This window comes from Zootermopsis nevadensis, unplaced genomic scaffold, assembly GCF_977971745.1.
Source record: "Zootermopsis nevadensis isolate Lab colony 2312 unplaced genomic scaffold, Znev_1.0 Znev_ptg000023l, whole genome shotgun sequence".
NCBI classification, from domain to species: domain Eukaryota; kingdom Metazoa; phylum Arthropoda; class Insecta; order Blattodea; family Termopsidae; genus Zootermopsis; species Zootermopsis nevadensis.
In genome coordinates, this window is record NW_028259155.1 from 8,783,917 (window position 1) to 8,805,406 (window position 21,490).

Genomic DNA, 21,490 nt, shown 5'->3' on the forward strand with positions numbered 1-21,490 from the left:
ATGGTTGTGTTTGTAATTTGACTTTGATGGTGAAACGCCATATGCGACCAGGAATGCAAAATGTCGGCTTGCAGGATGTCCTAATTTTCGCGAAGTCCGTTGTTTCGGACTTCCAACGAAGATAAGACGACGTCAGCCAAGCACAAGAACATCAAGTTAACGGGGGAAGTACATAGAAAAACTTAAAGCATTTGAGGACGTGTATTATAATTTTTAAAACAAAGTGACAATGGAAAGCAGTGAGTACGAACTTGTCCGCAACTTGACTTTGCTTTTCTTTCTTGAGCGACTTCTGGATAAAGGCGGGTCTAGGACATTGCACGATTTGAGCTGTCAGTTCGGCGCTAAGGGATTCACGAAAGAAATGCGCCAAATTGCTGGAGGTTCGCAGTCTGGACTAAGAAAGTTTTTGTCTCAATACCCGTCTCTTTTCTCAATCGATGGAGACAGTGTATTTGTCAACTCTTTTGCCGCCCCTTCAGACACCCAGCAGGACACTGGCCTCAAATATGTCGGAGGGAAGAGGGACTATGCCCAAGAAGCTGTGGAATATTTCAGCAAGAAGCTTATGCAGTATGGGCCAGGAACTGAGGTCCCCATCAAGAGCCTCTTGGGTAACAACCTAACCTAAATTTGTGTAATACATTTATTTCATAATGCAGTTTAACCTACAAGGAAGGTCGCATCTGTGAAATGTTATCATCTTTCCAGCACTTGCAAAACACTGGGCTGACATTTATGATAATTGTTGCAGTTTTGAACAGTGCCCTTTTTAGATGTGCATGAATGAAAAATTTAAATATGAACATAATTTAAAGTTTGTTGGAGAAACACTGGCAGCCATAAGATATTAAAGGTATCAGGTGCATAACATATAAGCAGATTATTTCCAGGAATTAAGTTCTAGAATTTCCTGAGTTAGTGTGCTGTGGTCAGATTCAGAGTTGTACCAAAATTAAAGTTGGCCAGGATGATGGGGTTAATATCCAGTCAACTGTTGTCATTTTGCATATAAAAACCCTTTCTTAGGTGGCATGGTAATGATGGCTTCTGTTTCACCATTATGGTATAAAAATGTAAATAGAAATACAGTCGTAGTTGAAAAGTTTGATGGTACTGAAATTTTTTTTCTCAAAAAGTTTATAACTTTTTCTTCATATGCATCTGGTAGCCTTAAACGCTTTCATCCAGCACATTTCCGTTGATACAGCATATCCAAACTGCCGCTTCTCACAAATGAAGCTCACTGGCTCCTGTTTGATTATCTCAAACTTTGGTTTGGAACTTATGAAGGCTCTTCGATTACTTTTAGTCTCCAGTAGAAGGTCCTTCTTCTCGAGACTCATATTGCACACCTCGCTGATGTCAAAACTTCTCCAGGCAGCTCGATTTCCAATTTCCTCTGCCACTCGAACTGTCTTAAATTTTTCACTCACGTATATGCTTCGTGCTTATTTTTCAAATAATAACTGAAGCAGGTAATGTTCAACCCCACTTTTAAAGGAAAGGAACAGGTAGAGTGAGACAGTTAGATATGCACTGACTCATACTTGCATAAGCAATGCACCTCATTGTACAGGTAAATTATTTTCATGAAAGTGTGCGTGGGGTACACGAGTAAATACAGCTTATGTGGATCATGAACTGATGTATGGCATTCAGTGTTTTGCCAAGATATTGTCATTTTTTTCATATATATCTCTTTCTGTTAATTTCTGTCTTGTATAAATTTGACGATAAAAGCAGTAGAGTGCGAGAGGAGTCGGTGGCCAGTGACCTTGAAATAAGTCTCCTCACTAAAAATGATTCAGAATTCTGTTATCTGATGAATTAGTGTGCTGAGAGGATTGAGTCCTTCATGAGTCAGTATTTTCAGTTGTAAATACATTCCAGTGTTTTATTGTTACTGTTATTGTTTTCTTTTTTTGATGAACGTACAACATTTGTGTGTTAAATTTTTCAGATATAATCTCAGGTTTTATGCCATTGTTATTCCCGTAATTGTTGACTTACGTAAACAATCTTTCATGCATATTTTGTAGGAGTGTTTGTAACTTCATACACAATTTCATGTTCCTAATGGCAATGGTTCATTAATTATCACTTTTGAACTTGGAGGAAAAGAAAGTTGTTAAATTCCTGCCATGTTGTTTTATGAAATTTACTCAGACAGACCAGTGTTTCCTGTTGCACACAGATGAACAGGAATGATTAATATTTTCATAACAATTTATAGAATGAACAAGTTTAGATGGTCGCAGCTCTTATTTAAGGAGACAGTATGTGTAACTCCGTTATTTAGCTTCGTTATCACACAGACTCAAGACAACAGTATGTTGTTATTGTTTCTGACATTGTTACTTGGAAGTGTGAAATAAGAATTTGATGTATTGAGCAGCTTGGCACAGGCAATTTTGCCTGGGTTCCAGCTATCATCCTCATGATTTGGAACCTGTGAACCAACCTGCATATTGATAGTGCGTGAACATATCCTTGTATGATGTTACAGGACACAGGTCTCAGGCATCTCCCGAAGTCCGCCATATCTCGGGTCAGCATGGCAAAGAGTTCCGTGACTTCCTCGTCCGTTACCCAGATACTTTTGTGGTTGGGGAGGAGACGGTCATGCTAAAGGAGTGGGAGGGTCAGGAGCCACAGCCGTTTCATGAACTGGAGCAGGTAACGCTCCGATATATATTTTAAGGTAGTCTCGCATACCTTCATTATTACCGAGAGTTCCTTGACATGATTACCGTGGCAATGGTATAAAAGACACATGTTGTCGTATAAGGTTGAAAATTGCTTAGCAATGTTACCATGGCAACATTTATATTAACAGTATACACAAATGTGACATTTTCATGTGCTGTTATAAATTATCGTGGCTAAATGATATAATTTTTAAGTGTATTTTATCAGAACTGTGTCCATGTTCTTCACTTCACTTCACTGTTCAATATTTGGAGATGCTTAGATACGCTGCAGACTTAAAGTACAGGAATATGCACAAAAATATAGTACATTTGCCAGTCATAAGCCTTAATAAATAAGTAGTGTATGGTTTGTAAGCATATGGCCTTCTGCTGGTGATTAAAATATTTTCAGAAATACTATTGTCGCCACAATCACTCGCATTCATCTACAAACGTGCCTTTCTGATGAAAACATTTACTTACTGCATCTGCTTATAGTTTAGTTTTGTTACTTGCGATTAGACAGGAAACGCAGTCAAAGTTTATCTGTTAATAATTTTAAAAATTGTAGAAAGGTCATCAAATGTGCACAAATACAGTTTTGTGATGGAGGTCTCGGGAGGGGGGGGGGGGAAGATGGTCCTCAGTGTCACTTTGTTATTGCTGTAAACAAATATTTACAGTTGATACTGTTCCTTTGTGTTTTTCAGGTACACATTGATCCCGCAGTCACGGCACAGTTACTGGGATTTCTTTCACAGTGTGTTGAGATGAAAGGCCCAATGTTGGTTGACCAGTTGTTCCATGCCGTAGCTTCATCGCGCATTCCCCAAGATCAGTGGTCGTGCATGTTTAACACCCCCCAGGATCTCTCTACCTTCCTCAAAATGCACTCTAACGTCTTTCACGTGCAGTCGAATCTCGTGAGTTTAATTTCTGTTCCTCCTCAAACTTCCCCCGCTAAGTCTTGCAGCAAACGCAGTTGCCAAATCTCCACCAGTCCACAACTGTGTTCCCCCTCCCATCAGAACAACAACATCAATAACAATGTTACCAATGTTAGCTCAAACCCCATAACATTATCCAGTGTTAATAATAACGTAGAGTCCCAGGGAGGGTGTCTGCCAGCACCAGTTCCTCCTGCTGCAACCCTTCAGAATCAGACGTTGAAACAACGAATCAATTCACTGGTTATAAAAACAATTGCAGATAACGCAGAAAGGGACAGAAGTTATGCTGCCTCTGCATTGGCAAATAATCATCCTCCTGGTGGCGACGCTTGGAAACTGAAAGTACTGCAGAACACGAGGGTCGTCGTTACTGTGAAGGAGAGCCTTCAGGTAAGTAAAACGTCGTGGCTCCTAAGTGCAATTTTCGCTTTAAAGGACTGATGTGTTTTATTAACTTGAGAACCACACACTGCAGAATGAAACTTGCAGAATATATAAAACAAACAACTTTTATTGTAGTGTTACGTGTTTTAATATATACTGCATTGTATATTCATATATTTATAAGCAGCCTTTGTGTTTCCGTATGAAGCTTATCCTTTGCTGGGAAATTCGTAATTAATCGCAGTAGCACAGTAGGGACAGCCTTCAGCCAAAGTATTCACTTGCAGCTTAGCATTGGTATGAAACATTTATATTGTGGCACTTGAAATTATTCACTATCTGGCCCTTTTCCGTCTTCAGGCGAGAGGAACGGTACCTACTCAGTTGGGTCCACCAGAGGGAGCTAATCTCTGTCCGAGCAGCATATAATTTTAAGTGTAATTAACAATCGTCAGAACCCTTCAGAATTGAATTTATATCGTGAGCTGTTCAGTGCAGTGCAGTGTTGTCACATTTTGCCGTTCAGCCATTGCAAGTCTGGCCTGAACCACCTTACTTAAGATACGCTTGGAAACACTTGTGAGTTTGGCTCTCTACCACGAGACCCAACTGAAACCGGTTGAGAAGCGCGTGAATGCACTTGGCCCACCCCACACTTTGCGGCCTGTTGCATACCTTTCGTCTGATGCGTTTCTGCCCGTGTTTCACAAGGAAAGGAATCTGATAATCTGCTTTCATGTTTAATTTCACAGCATTTTGAGATACAAAAATGTCCCCTTGACTCTTCTTGAAATGCTCTTAAAGAAATAAATTTTATGGCTGTGTATATTCAGGAAATTGTGGAAATTGTGTTCAGATTTAGGAATCAGAATGTCATCGCTGGTGGGACTCCTTCATTTCATGTCTTATTTACTAAACTGACTTTATTTTTGCCATATCCAATTCAGATTTCATAGTAATCATGTTATTACTCACCACCACATTAGGTCTGAAGTGGTATCATGATCACGCAAGTATTTAAGAAGTACTACTCCAAATTTTACTTATTTTTGTGGACATTTCTGAACTTTACTCTTATTTAGTTTGACAGTCTCTGCTCAACATAAAGTATGTCCTTATCCAGAAATTTGAATTCATATTGAAAACTGCTTATTTAAATAAATTTGTTTGATCACTGTGACAGTTTTTCTCTTAGGTTGTGGAGGATATCTTGTCTCGAGCAGCCACAGAGAAGGTCGCTGTTTCATTTGACTGTGAGGGCATCAACCTTGGTGTCAAAGGGCAGTTGACACTCTTTCAGCTTGGTACTGCGTCAGGTTTGGCGTACATCTTCGATCTTATCACATGTCCCACCCTTGTCACAGCCGGTGGACTGCAGCATCTCCTTGAATCAGAGACTGTTACGAAGGTAAGCGTTTACTCTCGAGTCCCCAGAATTTTTTCCTGGAGACCATGTAGGAAAATTCTATACAGACCACTTTTGAAAGTAATAATTTCGTACTGAAATGTATGTAAGTATGTTTAGTAATGGGTAAGGCGCATGACTTTGGCCCCCTTACCTATAAATGTCTCCTTGCAGCAGAGTCCTTCCTGATAAGCTGATAGTCACACAGCTGGTTATGACATTCTGTGTCTTATGTGGAATGAGGGTTTGTGACTGTTCACAAGACATCACCACGTCCATATTCCGAACAAACTGTATGTACCTAGTCTGCATTGTCGAACGCGACTCCTGTAAGATTAGTGGATTGTGTATTTAATACAAGGCGGTGGGAAGAGAGTCAGTGAAAGTACATACGACACAAATAACAGGCCAATGTAAGTGCAACCGTTAGCGATGCTGTCTTTCATGATCGTATTCAATCTTGTATCAACTTGCATCAAGATGGCTGTCTAGTGGGTAATGTTGTGTAGTCTGGTAGAAGCTTACAACAATCTAGAGGTCCTTGCTGCCTCCATCACCCTGATGATGGAGGCAGTAAGGACCCCTGAAATGTTGTTCGACATCTATCAAACTACACGGCACAACAGCCCAGAAGACGGAAATCTTCAAACTCACCGCCTTGAAAACCTCAAATCCTACAACTTAGATCAACTCTCTCAGTATTAAAGCCTTTCCACTTAATCATCAAAACTTGACTTTTACAGTTACTAAATTCAATTTCTTGTAATAATTCCAGTTCCATTATTACTAGATTGTCATTCTGTGCTGAAGAATGAGAATTGAGTTGTTTTATTTTCGTAACACAACAGTGGAGTTAGAAGCTTCTGATCCACGGATTCTGTAATGACCGTACCTCACGGACCTAATCTGAATGGTGCTAGTAGTTTATTGGTGACAGGGAGTTAGAGTGCACCACTGTGAGGTATCCTATAGTGTCTGGGACACGGAAACCAATGCTGTGGATCACTAACAAGGAACTTATACATGTCTTTCTGCAATTTCGTTCTAACACTTTGAATCATATTGGACAAAGTTGAAAACAAGAAAAGACATTACACGTGCAATGTGTCATCTCAGGCCATAGGAAAGGGAAAACCCGGCATTTGTAACTTTAGCCCCGTCCACTGAAATTAAATGACTCAAATGCTAACATTTACGTGAATTCACAAACAGGAACAAACTGTCGTTGATAACACATTTAAAGTGTTGGCTTACCACTTTTATAGAAAAATATGTGGCAGTGGTGAATGCTTACTCACATTTTACTGTAGGAAAATGGGAGGATGCTGGAAAACTGCTCCGGAATGGTTTAAAGAGCATTCTAAGAGTACTTCGTCACGCAGACAGAAGAGATAACTCTTGTAAAGGATTATGAGAAGAAATGAAATTGGAAGTCTCAGAAAGACTGCAGTGTGACAGCAGATGGTAGAAAGCACAAAGCAGGAAAAATGGCCAAGTACTGCATTTGAGTATTGTTTATAAAAGAGTTGGAAAACATTTTTTTGTTGATTGAATTTGAAGGAAATTTTGTGCATGTTCGTGCTAAACAACTAAATTTTATTCTCAGAGTTTTGATTTTTAGGTTTAATATTGTCGTAGATGATGGTATATTTGCAAAAAACGTCTGAAATGCTTTCAGTGAATGTAGTTCGTTCCATTGTTTTGTTTTAGGTTCTTCATGATTGCCGCAATGATAGCGTTAACTTATACAATCAGTTCAACATAACCCTTCGCAACGTCTTTGACACACAGGTGAGTGGAACTGAAAGTGACTCGCTCCATTTGATTGTTTGCGGTTTTTATGGTCGGTAAATAGTTCTCGTCTAATTTAGTCATGGAACAGAAGACAAGTATATTATTGAAGATTTCCGTCTTCTGGGTTGTTGCGCTGTGTAGTCTGCCTCCGTCATCAGGGTGATTCATCACCCTGATGACGGAGGCAGTATGACCTCTGAAACGTTGGTTAACATCAACCAGACTACACATCGCAACAACCCAGAAGACAGAAATCTTCATACTCAGCGCCCTGATGACGGAGGCAGTATGACCTCTGAAACGTTGGTTAACATCAACCAGACTACACAGCGCAACAACCCAGAAGACAGAAATGTTCATACTCAGCGCCCTGATGACGGAGGCAGTATGACCTCTTAAACGTTGGTTAACATCAACCAGACTACACAGCGCAACAACCCAGAAGACAGAAATCTTCATACTCAGCGCCCTGATGACGGAGGCAGTATGACCTCTGAAACGTTGGTTAACATCAACCAGACTACACAGCGCAACAACCCAGAAGACAGAAATCTTCATACTCAGCGCCCTGATGACAGAGGCAGTATGACCTCTGAAACGTTGGTTAACATCAACCAGACTACACAGCGCAACAACCCAGAAGACAGAAATCTTCATACTCAGCGCCCTGATGACGGAGGCAGTATGACCTCTGAAACGTTGGTTAACATCAACCAGACTACACAGCGCAACAACCCAGAAGACAGAAATCTTCATACTCTTCGCCCTGATGACGGAGGCAGTATGATCTCTGAAACGTTGGTTAACATCGACCAGACTACACAGCGCAACAATCCAGAAGATAGAAATCTTCATACTCACCGCTGTGAGAACCTCAAGTCTTACAAGTATATTATTGTATGAAAGGCATTTCACTGGATGTGACATTTTCCTTTGCCTGCAAAGTGAATGTTAAATAACTGAAAATATGCTTTAACTACTTCCTTCCAAATTTTATCTGTTTTACAATTTATAAACATTTATGTCTGTCTCTAATAGCTGTCAGTGTAAGAATGAGGTATGAAAATGTATAAATCAGTTCAAGGTGTTAATATTAATTCCCTAGTATCAGCTTCATCTGGTACAATTAAAAGAACCCTTTTCTTTGTGACAAAGTAAAACAGGAGATCAGCTGCAGGATTCAGTGTACTCCAAGGCTGTTATGAACTGCGTAAGGAACATGGCAGATCAGAAGAGTGGCTGCGGAGTTGGATAAGAATCTGCGTTAGCTTCTTCTGAGCATATTAATAGCAAAAATTTTATTCTCTATGATTAAACAGCATAGCTCAGTCAGTATAGTGACGGGCTACGGGCTGGACGACTGGGGTTCGATCCCCGACGGGGGCAGAGGATTTTTCCTCTAGCCTCTGCGTCCAGATTGGTTTATGGATCCACCCAGCCTCCTGTCAAATGGATACTGGGGACCTTTCGTGCCGATCACTGACCCCTGTCTAGTGCTGAGGTCAAGAATGAGTAGGAGCTGTATCACCTGCCCCCCCAAGCGCCTACATAGCGTACAGCAGGACAGCTTTGCTTTGGCTGCTTTCTGTCATTAAGACAATAATTCTGCATGTGTAACACATAAAGACAGATAGATCCAATATAGAATAAATGTAGTGAAGCAGCTAACTTGAAACTTGTTGCCATGCAAGACGATATCAGTTCATGTGTTTCAAACAGTGCAATGTTTCAAATTGCCGTGTTGGCTGCGTCGTGGCTCACCACCAGCCAAGTAATGCTGAAGTGCAGGAGTGAGGAATGAGTTGAAATTGTAAGCAAGAACATGAGAAATAATATCTTATTTATGCACTCTAAAAGTTGCATGGCAAAATAATTTTTAAAGTTTTTAAGTATAATGACTTTTGTAAAAGAATATGCATATTTTCCAAACCACTCATTTGAAATTAAAATATCCAGAAAGGAACTGAGATCATAGCAGCAGACCATACATCTTCAAGGTAGAAAGGGTCTTAATAGTGCTAAGGTTAATTTAAGACAAAATATAGCATCTGTTCAGACCTGAAATTCTTCGTTTGTCTTACAAGTTCTTTGACCACTGCAGAAGTATGAATTTTTCTTTAATTTTTCTCTGATGGAGAACAATAACAAACTATTGCATATTGTGCAGATGTTGAAATTTCAGAATTTGGTGTTGTGAAATTTTTGATGCGTCCTTTAACTGTGACATCCTCTTTCGTGAAGACTGATACAACGTATACAGGCTTTCCAGAAAATAATCAGCATCAACAGTTAATTTTACATTTTTTACTGCATTCAAGACACTTAAATTTATTCTAAAGACAGTCAGTATAAACTAATTCAATAACTTTAATTCTGGCATATTTTCCGTACAATATCAGAAACTACAAATTAGACTTTGTGTATTGTAATATTAGTCTTAGAGGTAACATTTCCTTCTTAAACATGCTAGCTTTAAAATTTTAAGTAATGGAGCTCTGACGTTTCTTTGTGGCCTTTGTTTTTATATTCTATTAAGTATATTGCTTATAGTAACTTATAATTTCATGGAGAACTTACAGAAAACTTTATCTTCCCTCTCCCATTCATTTTTCAACTTGAAGTTTTCTTGAGAGTTACTTAAATAATCAAATCTACTGTGAGAAACTTCAATGTGTCTGGCAATGTTTTTTTAAATTATTTAAAGTGTCAAAAATTTATAGTTTCCCAAAGAGCTGTAAATCGCATCCGAAATGTAGGTCCTGTTGAAGGCCTTAAAGTGGTAGAAGAATGAGTCTCCTGTCCTGTTCAGAGTCAGGGTATAAATGGTGCAGTGATTCAGCATTAAGGAAGATTTACATTTCGAAATATTATAATTTTTTTACCTCGCCCAGTAACCGTACCACCCAGTATTGTTAAAGTCATAGATGGTCACAGAATTTGTGCTCGCAAACTTTCAATCTGGTGGAAAGTGACTCTCCAGTGTCGTGCTACTACAAGGAACAGAGAGAGTGAGACGTTGTAAGATGTAATTGGCAGTGGAAGGTGACTGCATCTGTATTGTTACAGGCGGCACATGCGGTCTTGCAGCTTCAGGAATCTGGGAAACCTGTGTATAAGGTGAAGAACGTGTCATTGAACGCTCTTTGTAAACTGTGTGATGCCCCCGTAAACCCCATGAAGGATCAGCTGAAGAATGTGTACCGCAGGGACCAGCGTTACTGGGGCAGACGCCCGCTGACTCGGGATATGATGCTATATGCTGCGTCGGATGTTTTAGTCCTAGTACCGCAGGTGTACACTGCCATGACAAGGTCGGTGGACGTGAAATAATTCTAATCTGAAATGGATGAAACCTCTCTCGCTTGTATTCCTTAGAGATAGTTTCTTACATTTATTTGCACGTCCCATGAGTCATTCAGTATTATTTAGAGCCATGTAAAAAATGTAATGGAAATGGATAAAAGTAACATGAAGAAACGTCATTTCAGTCGGCATTGTGTAATAAGCAACTGTTCTTTATGTTGGCAGGCTGATCAAGCCAGAGTATGAGTCCCTTCTGAAGGAGCTCTGTGAGGAACAGATTTTCATGCATATTAAGCCAGGTGATGTAAAACAGCGCAAGAAACAGCGCAAAGTTGAAACAGAACTGGCAGATTTGCGAAACAAACTTTCAGTAAGCATTAACAAGACAAACATCGTGCTCAGCAACAGGGAGATTCGTCTGCTCAGGTGAGATTCTTCACTTGCGCTGTCTTGCCTAGTCTGTTAACATCGCGGTAATTTGTGTTGCGCTGCGTTGAAAACTTCCGAATTCGGGCGTGTATAAATTACAGGAGTTTGCAAAAGAAAGTTGTGGACATAATATTAGAGGTAAATAAAGGGATGGATGAAGCTCGGTTAATATGGTTATGAGATGTATTTATCTATTTGTAATTTATTTAACAGTGCTGTCAGTAACTCAAACTACGGTAAACTCTCAATTTTCCAGGCTAATGAAGGGGAGATGTACACATAATTAAAAACGTGGATAATGCAGAATATTTTGTTTGGTATTTTCACGTAACGTCGCAGGATATTTTACACAACTGGCATTTATTTTTAGAAATACACTTAGTTTGTAATTGTTGTGCATCGTTGGACTCGTCATGGCTGTTGTGTTGGTGATAGCAGTGACAGTAAGCAGCCATGTTGCACCAGTCACACTGCAGAAAATGAAGCAGGTAGGACAAGATGATGGCAGTCTTGTCTAGCAAGGGAATGATTCTGGTATTGAATTTCACATGAGTGAAAGTGATAAAAGTGGGCTAAGTACAGTCTATAATGAGAGTGTTGATATTGTTCATTTCTTTTACAAAAATGTGACACCAGAAATAATAAAATCTATCGGAGAACGTTCTCTCAGAACGTGACAGCTGCAGTGTTTGCCAAAATACTGGATAACTTTTCAGTTTTTGAAACAAGCTTATCCCTGAAACCCGAAGATTTCCATTGAACTTCAGCCATGAAAACCTAAGGACAAGAATTATCAAAGAGCATGAACAAATATCACTCTTATGTTATTGAGAAAGAGACTCCAACCCTTAACACTTGTCTACAGAAATGTACTGACATGTGTGAAGATTAATTAATACATCTTTGGTAATGTGCTTGTTGATAAAAGAAATGGAAAACTAGTGACATATGTGTTGGTCTAAAGAGCCATGTTGTATTTTCTAATTTATTCTGAAGTCATGGATCATGAGAGATTTTTACTTTTTCTATCACTCAAGAAACTCTGAATGGGATTTCATTAAATTTGTTTTTGAAGAGTTTTACCAGAACCTGTCAACATATGATGAAGCTAATAAGCTAGTAGGCGTGAATTATATGAATGGGGCAGTCAGATGAGCAGTAGGATTTGAGGTTTTCACCGCGGTGAGTCCAAAGGTAGGGCTATCTTCTGAGTTGTGCCATTTAGTCTGGTAGAAGTTTACCAGCATTTCAGGGGTCCTTGCTGCCTCCATCATCAGGGCGATGACATTAGTAAACTTCTACCAGCGTACATGGTGCTACAACCCAGAAGACCGCCATCTCTGAGTTTGTTCTGCTTTACAGGTACCTGGATTTAACAGAAGAGGAGAAGGAGAAGCTGAGGGGTTCATACAAAGTTGCACGGAAACTGGAGAAGCTGGAGAACGCACAGGACAGGCACGTACTGTACACGAAACTTGTCTGTTTGCAAGTTGACCCATTTGACAGAAAAAACTGTATATAACCTTTTAAAAAAGTAAAGTAAAGCTGTCCCACTATACACCATGTAGGCGCTTTGGGGGGGGGGGGGGGGGGGGAAGAGGCGGTATAGCTCCTACTCATTCTTGACCTCGGCACTAGATGGGGGTGAGTGGTCGGCATCATGCCTTGGCTGTGCTTTACCCCCAAGAAAGGACCCTGGTACCTATCAGATACGAGACTGGGCGGGCCCCAGAACAAGTCTGGATGCAGAAGCTAGAGGAAAAATAATACATTGATATCTGTTTCAAAACGTGGTTTAAAAATTGGTTGGAAAATACAATTTTGAACTTGAATTAAAAACAAAACAAAATAAACATGTCACTTATAAACATGATATAAAAATGATTTTTCAGCCAATGGAATGCAGTGTTTGTCAGGCGAGCGGTTTGAATTCCGCTGTAACACCTTTTTAAAATTTCAATACAGATTTGAATAGAAATCTTATACTTATGAGATATTTTTCTTCAGAGATGGGAAGAGTGAAGATGAAGATGAAGACGAGGACTGCGACGGTTGTAATGGCGACAGCGGTGATTTCCCAAGTTTAGAGAACAGTGGGAAAACTTCACCTTCATCCGGTGAGTACTGCAAACATGTACGTGTGAGAGAACTTGATTGCATTGTGTAAGATGTAATCATTCTCAGAAGAGGAAATTTGTGTGCAGGGATTTTCACGATGTTATCAGAAATTTTAACTCTGCATCAGGGCATTACAGACATAACGAGTCACTGAGGGCCACATACGGTAACTTGTACATCCATTTATTTATTCGTTGGGAGCTGCAGCGTTGAAATATCGACACATTTATGTCCCGAGTTCATGAGGGTAATTTTAAAATTACTCTCAAATGTTGCATGACGAATCACATATGCCCTACTGATAGATTTACAGCTATTTATAACATTTCAGGTGGGTTAACGTCGCCTAGAACGCCCGTGTCGGAGCCCTTGTCTTTGACTGAGTCGATGCAGTTGTTAGACGAGATACTTTCTGATGGACGAATGGAAAGGCTTGACAAAATTGAGCGGCTGGAAGCAGTTCTCTCCGTGATCACGTCTCCACCGGCTGAAAGTGGTGGAACAGAGAGTGTTCTTCCATGTTGTTTGTGTCGGTGTCACGCTAATGCTAGTCTGTGCGACCAGCAGGGTACTGCAGGTTCAAAGGCACGAGGTCAGTAGATTTGCTTATCTAACTTTCATCAAGATTAGGTTCTTCAAATCATTTGATCGTAATTTTTGTGTGTTGTGTTTTTCAGATTAAATTAAGAGCATTAGTTGCAATTAGCATTAGCTTCAATAGAGCTAGGGTGAAGGATAAGCTGAGTTACTTTTTTGGGGATCAATTAATTCCAGAGGCAAATAGCTTTAAGTACTTAGGAATACTTATTCGCAGTGATCTGAGCTGGGCAGATCATGTGAATTATACACTAATTAAAGCATGGAAGGCTCTCCATTTCGTAATGCGTATACTAAAAAAGGGAAATAACAATACGAAACGTTTAGCTTATACGTCGCTAGTGAGACCGATACTTGAATATGGAGCTGTGTGTTGGGACCCTTACAGGGAAGGACAGGTAAGAGCACTAAATCGGGTGCAGAAGAGAGCGGCTAAATTTGCTAATTTCACGAACGAATCTGGTTGGGAAACATTGGCACAGCGTAGATTGATAGCCCGAATGTGCGCCCTTTTCAAAGCATACACGGGGGGCCGGGCTTGGAAAATGATAGAGGATAGATTATTAAAGCCATGCTACCTGGGCAGGGACGATCATACTCGGAAAATTAGGACTAGGAAACAAAGAACGGATGTAGGCAAATATTCCTTTGTAAATAGGACCATAAGAAGCTGGAACCAATTACCTCCAGGCGTGCTAGAGTCTTTCCCCTGTAAATTAGGCACCTTTAGAAAGAGGGTCAGAAAAGTAGTTACAAGCTAAGGGTTATTAAGTTGGGAATAAATGGTGATAAGTGAAGTGAAGTGTCTTAGTCTCCAAGTGATGAAGGGCTGTAGTTCTTTGGGATAAAATTTTCATGTACTGAGAGCGGACTTTATATTCCACTCTTAAGTATTGTGATTAATTAGTGGATGTGTGTTTTTTTATTGTGTGTCAGATGTTTTATTTTGAGTGTGGTATGTTGTATTGTTGTGTCTCATTGTATTGTTGTGTGAGTGCATCAGTTCATGACGTTTGTAATACATTACAGTTATTGTCTTATGTCTAGGTGGTATTAAGTTCTTTTTTTTAAGTTAAGTACTTGAGGTTGGATGGTTTTGTAATTTATGAGTTGGTTGATTTTGAGTGGGATGTGTTGTTTTTGTTGTGTCCTTTTTTATTGTTTTGTTCTGTCTCTGTGTTGATGTATCTCATTGTATGTTGTGTCTTATAGTTTTTGTTGTGTCCTTTGTTTATTGTTTTGTTGTGTCTCATTGTGTTGATGTATCCCATTGTTTGTGTGTCATATTGTTTTTGTTGTGTCCTTTTGTTTATTGTTTTGTTCTGTCTCTGTGTTGATGTATCTCATTGTTTATTGTGTCTTATTGTTTTTGTTGTGTCCTTTGTTTATTGTTTTGTTGTGTCTCATTGTGTTGATGTATCCCATTGTTTGTGTGTCATATTGTTTTTGTTGTGTCCTTTTGTTTATTGTTTTGTTCTGTCTCTGTGTTGATGTATCTCATTGTTTATTGTGTCTTATTGTTTTTGTTGTGTCCTTTGTTTATTGTTTTGTTCTGTCTCATTGTTTTGTATGTTATTGTAGGACACTGCCACCGGGTATAAACCCATTTGCAGTCAATAATAAATAAATAATAATAATAATAATACAGTGAGATTTTTCGGTACTGCAGGAAAAACAAACACAGTAACATTGAATAATTAAATATTCAGCATTTTCTCAGTACAGAGTTACTTCAGAAGGTGTGAAGAATCGGAGTGTGAATGAAAATAATATTCACGAATAATTTAGTCTGAAAATAAGGGCTGAGAAACTAATACTTAGATGTTTGAACCCCTGGGAGTGCAATATTATACTGAATTTTACATTATATGAAAGTGGCCGGCTGTGACATGGTCGACGAACTGCCTAAGAAACACTAAAGGAAATTCTTTTGTCACAATGTGGTTGTGGGAACATTTTAGTGTATCAGTTATATATAAAAATGAGAAATATTGTACATTTTTACTGCTATTTTAATATAATTTACAAGTAATCGTAACAGCTAAAATATGTCGTCTCTGTCCTCATAACATTTGATTATTATTTTTCAGTTACTTTGTTATATTTTTATGGTACAAATAATATTTTGTTCCAGATGTTGGCAGTTCTGGTGGACAGGTTGATGTGGCATCTCAGACACATTCAACTGGCGACATTGTGATAACAAGAATCTTTTTCGTCGAGGAGGAGAAGGAACGAGAGAAGACTCTCACGTCAAGCCCCAGGAGGGGCCCCTTACCTCGGCAACATTCTCCTTCCTCCCCCTCCTAGGATAGGACTTCGCTTAGGGATCTTGTTGTTATCGCTACATCTTCTAGAAAGAAGAATCTCTGTTTTGGACAAAAATTATAATTATAATTCTAAATTATTAATAATAATTATTCTGTTCTTGGGTTGAAGTCGCCTGTTACATTTGCAGGGATCACAGGTTCGGTAGTTGAGCCTTAGCGATACTTGAACAAGTTTCTGCTAGGTGAGAGTTGTCTCAGTTAGAAGTCACAAGTGCCAACATGTAAGATTGTCTTCCTACAGACTAGACGTACTAACAGGATGACTTACTGTCCATAGCAAGAGCTTGTGTGAACGATTTCTTATTTCCTTCTGCCTATTTTTATGTTGCTGGCAACAGAATTTACAAGATTCCATTCAAGTATATCCTGTAAAATAAAATAATTATAGCCCAAAATTATCCTATTTATGAAACATTGTTTGGTATCTATACAGGTTTTTAGAATCACCCTGTATAAGGATAAAATTTCTACACAAGACTAGGCAGTAAGTTAGGGGTATCCAGAATTTTGTTAGAGATTTGTTATTGTTACTGCTGTTGTTTTCAGTGCTGCTGCTTACATTTTTATATAATTTTATAGGTAAAAATTTACCTAAGTACTTTTCAAGTTTGATGCAAATTCTCACTTTTATATTCTAGACTGTGTTGTAATGTGAAAATTTACTGTTAAGAAAAACATTTATATTTCGAATTTATGCTGCAAACATTTGCTGGTACTGAGGTGGTTGGGAAACATTTTTATATTTCTGCAGGGGTTTAAAATTTTTTCTAAGTTTTTAAAGTAAATTTTTCCATTACAGTTTGTATGAGCCACGTCAGATTTGCGTACTGCGGTATGGAGGAAGATAAACTCTTAATTAACAGTAGTTTAATCGTATGTTTCATTGTCCTGTGATGTGTGTGTGGGGGGGGGGGGAGATGTGACAACCTTCTTCAGAACAGTAAATGTAATTAAATACTCTCTGATGTGTTTTACCATTATTAAAATAGGATGTGTAGTTGATGGTGTTTCTGCCAGAGGCATCGTGAAACAGAATAACGTACATGCTCATTATAACAAGTGATTCCACATTTGAATAAAAGTCTTGTCATATTCCGTTTGGAACTGTAAGATGTTCATTTAATGTTTGTCATGAAATCTGAACTAGTTTCTTATTATGGAAGTAGATTGAATTGAAAATCATAATGTGTGGCGCTTGCTTCCACAGAGTACGTCTGCAGATGCTGCATGTAAGCGCACTTACCATAGTGTCCGTCTTTTCTTTTCTCTCTTTCTTTCTTTTTTTTTTTCTCCAGAGAATTTTGTTGAATAATGCTTAAATTTTTTAGACTCGCAGAAAAGACGTGCCTTGCCACTGCTAATGTGTGATAACTGTGGAAGTTGGTGCGTGGGTGAAAAATGCACTTACATCACAGGTTTGAATTCTGGAAGACTTCACTTCATCCAAAAAAAATGATATATTGTGTTGAGAATGTAAACTAATTTTTTTTACGGGAAAAGTTTTCCTGTTGACGTCACACATCCTGTGCCTGGCACAGAGTGGACGTTGTTGGTGGCAGAATGTTTTTGTGAAAGGAAGAATCCTTGTGGAATGTACACATTATTTATTTGTATGTTTTTCAGTTTAATCAGACTTCATGGCTCTACTTCGTAGATATGTTGTTTGCATTTGTTATTCTTACTGATTTGTATATTCAGATCCGCAGACTGTTGTCCACGTTATTTATTTATACCGAAGTCTACGCCACTTCACATTTTGAGCATTGAATTAGGCCCTACAGCTGAGTTTCTCAGCCTGAGGGCTGAATGTGTATTATGTGGAGCCCACATATTTTGCAATATTGCGTTACTGACGTGATGCAGAAAACGTGCTTTGCTGATGTCTGTACTTGGCAGTAGATATTGCTGTGAGCAAATGTACAGTTTACTGAAGAATTTTAAATCAAAAGTTGGATGTGTGTTACTGATGGGATTTTGGAAGGATGCGTGCGTATTGCAACAACAGAGATTACAGATTACTCGAGCAGAAGCAGCGTTTTATGTATATATATATATATATATCTATGGTCTGATTTTGTTCAAAAATGTTATTGAGTAATGTGTGTTCATAGTACTAAGCCTATTTAATAGTATTTTTAATAAATTTCCATAACATTTCAATAAATTGTCCACGGAAGTTCTTCATGGTCTAGTGTGAGTGAAGTGCATCTTCATGGGTCGTGTTGTTTGCAACAGTGGGTCTGGGATTCTCGCTGTTGGAACCCTTTGTCACACAAATTTGGGGAGGGAGATCATTATTTTGATCACATTAGTACAATAATTATCAAATGCTCATTAATGACCTCAGGATACTTTAGTGTAGGTATGACCTATAGCATAAGAGTGACCTTTGGGTCCCATTACTAGAACAGTGGCTTATGAGTTGTGGCACGAAGAACAGCTTTGGAATGTCATTGTACTCCAAAGAGTACATATTCCCAACTTTGTTTATTATCTTGTGGCCCCAGGTCTCGAAAGGTGAAGAACCCCTGCCGCGCGGTGTTCGGATCACAGGCCTTCCACAATGAGGATGTTCAGAAACATTTTCTCAACTTTCTCCCGTTTCGTCGAACATTTGTTGCCGGTAATCGCTGTCACCATGAACTTAGAGGGAAAAATTGGGATTCTGAGCTACAGAAAAGCATCCGGTATCACCGACGCTAAATTACTTTGGCAATTGATATGAAGTTCTTTGATGAAACTTTATATTTTAATGAGGAAAATTCAAAATTGGGGTTTACTGTGACACACATTTATGATCCTGAGCAAAGAAAAAAATTAGACCATGGTATTTGAATCTCTATTGAAATATTAAGAATGTTAAAACTAAGTTTATATGTGAGTGCAAAGTGCATCTTAAGGTGACTAATTTCGGCTTTTTTAACCATGTAGATACAAAACCAAATAGAAAACAATTTTAACTAGCTGAGTAGTGTTAGTAACTTAATATGATAAGTGACGAATGGTACTATACCATGGGAAATAATACAATAGCTTTAATTTTCGCTAGGATTAAGCATAATTGACGTTCGTGCAGGAAACTGACGACGAGTTTCAGTGTGCACAGCTTAATGTGGTGATTGTAAGTAATTACTTGTAGCCGTAGGTTTTTCCTTCGACGTGATTGGGCACGTATTTAAAGAGAGGTGAAAATGAGGTTGCAGATATGTTGGGGTCTTAAAATCATAATACAAGAAGATTCATGTTCTTGGTACAAAATAATATAATTTGGGGTTATAAGTAGTTAGATTCTACCTTTTGTTTCTTTTAACGGTGTTTCGGACACGGTTTTCAAACTGTTTGAAAGTTCTAATGTGTGGTAAGAGCCAGTCTCTTGAATAATTTGTTGTCACGAATGGTAACGTTTTATGATTTGATGGTTGAACGGAACCTGCAGAACTGTTTGACGGGGCTTGTCATGGGGCTGATTGAACCTGTTATATACATTGTGCACCAACTAGGCGAGGTGCGTGGAATGTAGTTCTGTAAAATGCCATATTGGTGCGAACGTTTAATGTTGTAGGCAGAATAATGGCATTTGTGTCACTTAGGTGTTTCATAGGGGGTTTTTGCTCTAAATACTTGCAGTTTTCATGTAAATTGCATTGCATTCGCATAGAAATGAGCCTCGACTGGGGTGGCAGGCGGAGTGACTTGATGAGAAAAGAAGCTGAGGGCCATTTCATGCGCTGTTGGGCCACTGATCTCTCTGGCTGTGATGTGTAAGGGACGATGTTCACTGCTCCAGAACTTAGTATAGGCAGTCCACATTAACGTGCTTCTGAATACTACAATTCCGTTGTAAATCAGTTTTCATGTTTCCATATAACACTTCCACTGCCATGTGCATCAAACAAAGTTTTAATTTCCGCCAGTGCCAAACGCGCTTATCTCCCATAGATGATGAATGAAGCTTTGACGTGCTGATTTATGGATTCACAAATGATATTCTCTCACATAATAACCTCCTGTTCCCTTACAAACATGCAGTTGACTCGTGATAGAGATGACTAATGCAAACTGTGATTGACCGAAACATTGTGTGAAAGTGAACATCAGATTACCTTCAAATGTAATCTGAAATGTTTAAGAAAATGCTTCAATTTTTCCCCTCGTTAAATTCCCACACTGAAAAATGACTGGCTTAGGGCATGGCAGTGTACGTGTTAATGTGATCAGATGCATTGCGTTGTTTGTGTACTGCGGTTTTGAAATTGAAAAGGAGACGCAGATGGCAGATGATCGGTTAATATTTGCAGTCAGCTCATTGTGTTACTGTGTGAAAGTACTTTTCATAACAGTTTGAATTAATTATGCATGTTTTATACTGAATACGCTACATTACATTTCTGTGGTAACTAATGTAATTGTCACATCATTATTGACAGAAATTTCCACAGCTCAAAAACTCAGAATCATTTACTGTTTTGCACATATTTGTCATAATTGCTTTCTGTTCAGTAAAATGCAATGAGGGATGCGTGTATTTTTACCGCCTCGCAGTTGTGTGATTGGCCATAAAAGCACATGCTTCCTGTCTTGTCTAACTTCCGCGTAATTACTTAACCAGGGTTTGTGTTTTATTTTATAAATTGCTGGTAAGAGCTAACTTCTTATTGTAATATTGTTAGTTGTTATTAATTATTTTACATAAATTTGATATTAGTTTGAAAATATGTTTGCACCGTTTTATGTTTGTTGGATTTTACTGTGAAGTGTGATTTTGAATATAGGCTTACAGAAATGGTTATCATTTTATATATAATAAATAATTGAGCATGTGTATATATAGGCATATCATCATCAATTCCTGTTGTCCCTCATGGGACATAGGGCATCAACAAAGCACCGCCACCTGGTTCTCTTTACTCTTTTTTTTCTCCCAGTGCCTCAGCGTGGACTCATCTTCGCCACGTCTGTCTGGGCCTCTCTCTCTTCCTTCTCCAGTCCAAAACCTCTCTCTCAATGGCTTCATTCCGCTTCCTCAGCGTGTGCCCCAACCACTTCCACTTCCGTCGCTCGATCTGCATGAATACCTCAGTTTCCTCTGTCCTTGTCAGAGTTCTTGGTTGGAGATCACTTCTGGCCAATGGATGTTTAGGATTCTTCCCAAACAGCGATTGACGAATGTCTGCAGCTTGGAGGTGATCATTTTCATTACTTTCCACGTCTCAGATCCATATAACAGCACTGACTTGACGTTACTACTAAAGACGCGGAGTTTGGTCGTGGTGGGTATTCTGTTGCTTTTCCATACCGGATAAAGCCCCATTGGATACCACGTCGCACATCACTCGTCACTTTCCGCATTACCGCGTCATATAAGCGACAAGATGCAACCTTGCCGCACTCGTGACGGCACAGAGATCGGCTCGGATACACGGCCCTCGTGAATGACTCGACACGCGTTCCACGGTGGTTTCGCCTCGCCATCCGTGGCCAGTCTTT

The 21,490-nt window shown here is 39.0% G+C and overlaps 1 protein-coding gene across 1 annotated transcript; it reads left to right on the forward strand.

Annotated features, from left to right (window-relative positions):
- Positions 1–27: 27 nt before the first annotated feature.
- On the forward strand, positions 28–20,829 carry egl (Egl_like_exo domain-containing protein). Its single transcript, XM_022074965.2, has 11 exons — positions 28–614; positions 2,510–2,679; positions 3,404–4,033; positions 5,223–5,435; positions 7,143–7,223; positions 10,293–10,537; positions 10,755–10,955; positions 12,321–12,413; positions 12,966–13,075; positions 13,408–13,668; positions 15,808–20,829. Exons 1-11 carry the CDS (start codon positions 230–232, stop codon positions 15,981–15,983), a joined length of 2,565 nt encoding a protein of 854 aa, XP_021930657.2. The 5' UTR covers positions 28–229; the 3' UTR covers positions 15,984–20,829.
- The last annotated feature ends 661 nt before the right edge of the window (positions 20,830–21,490 follow it).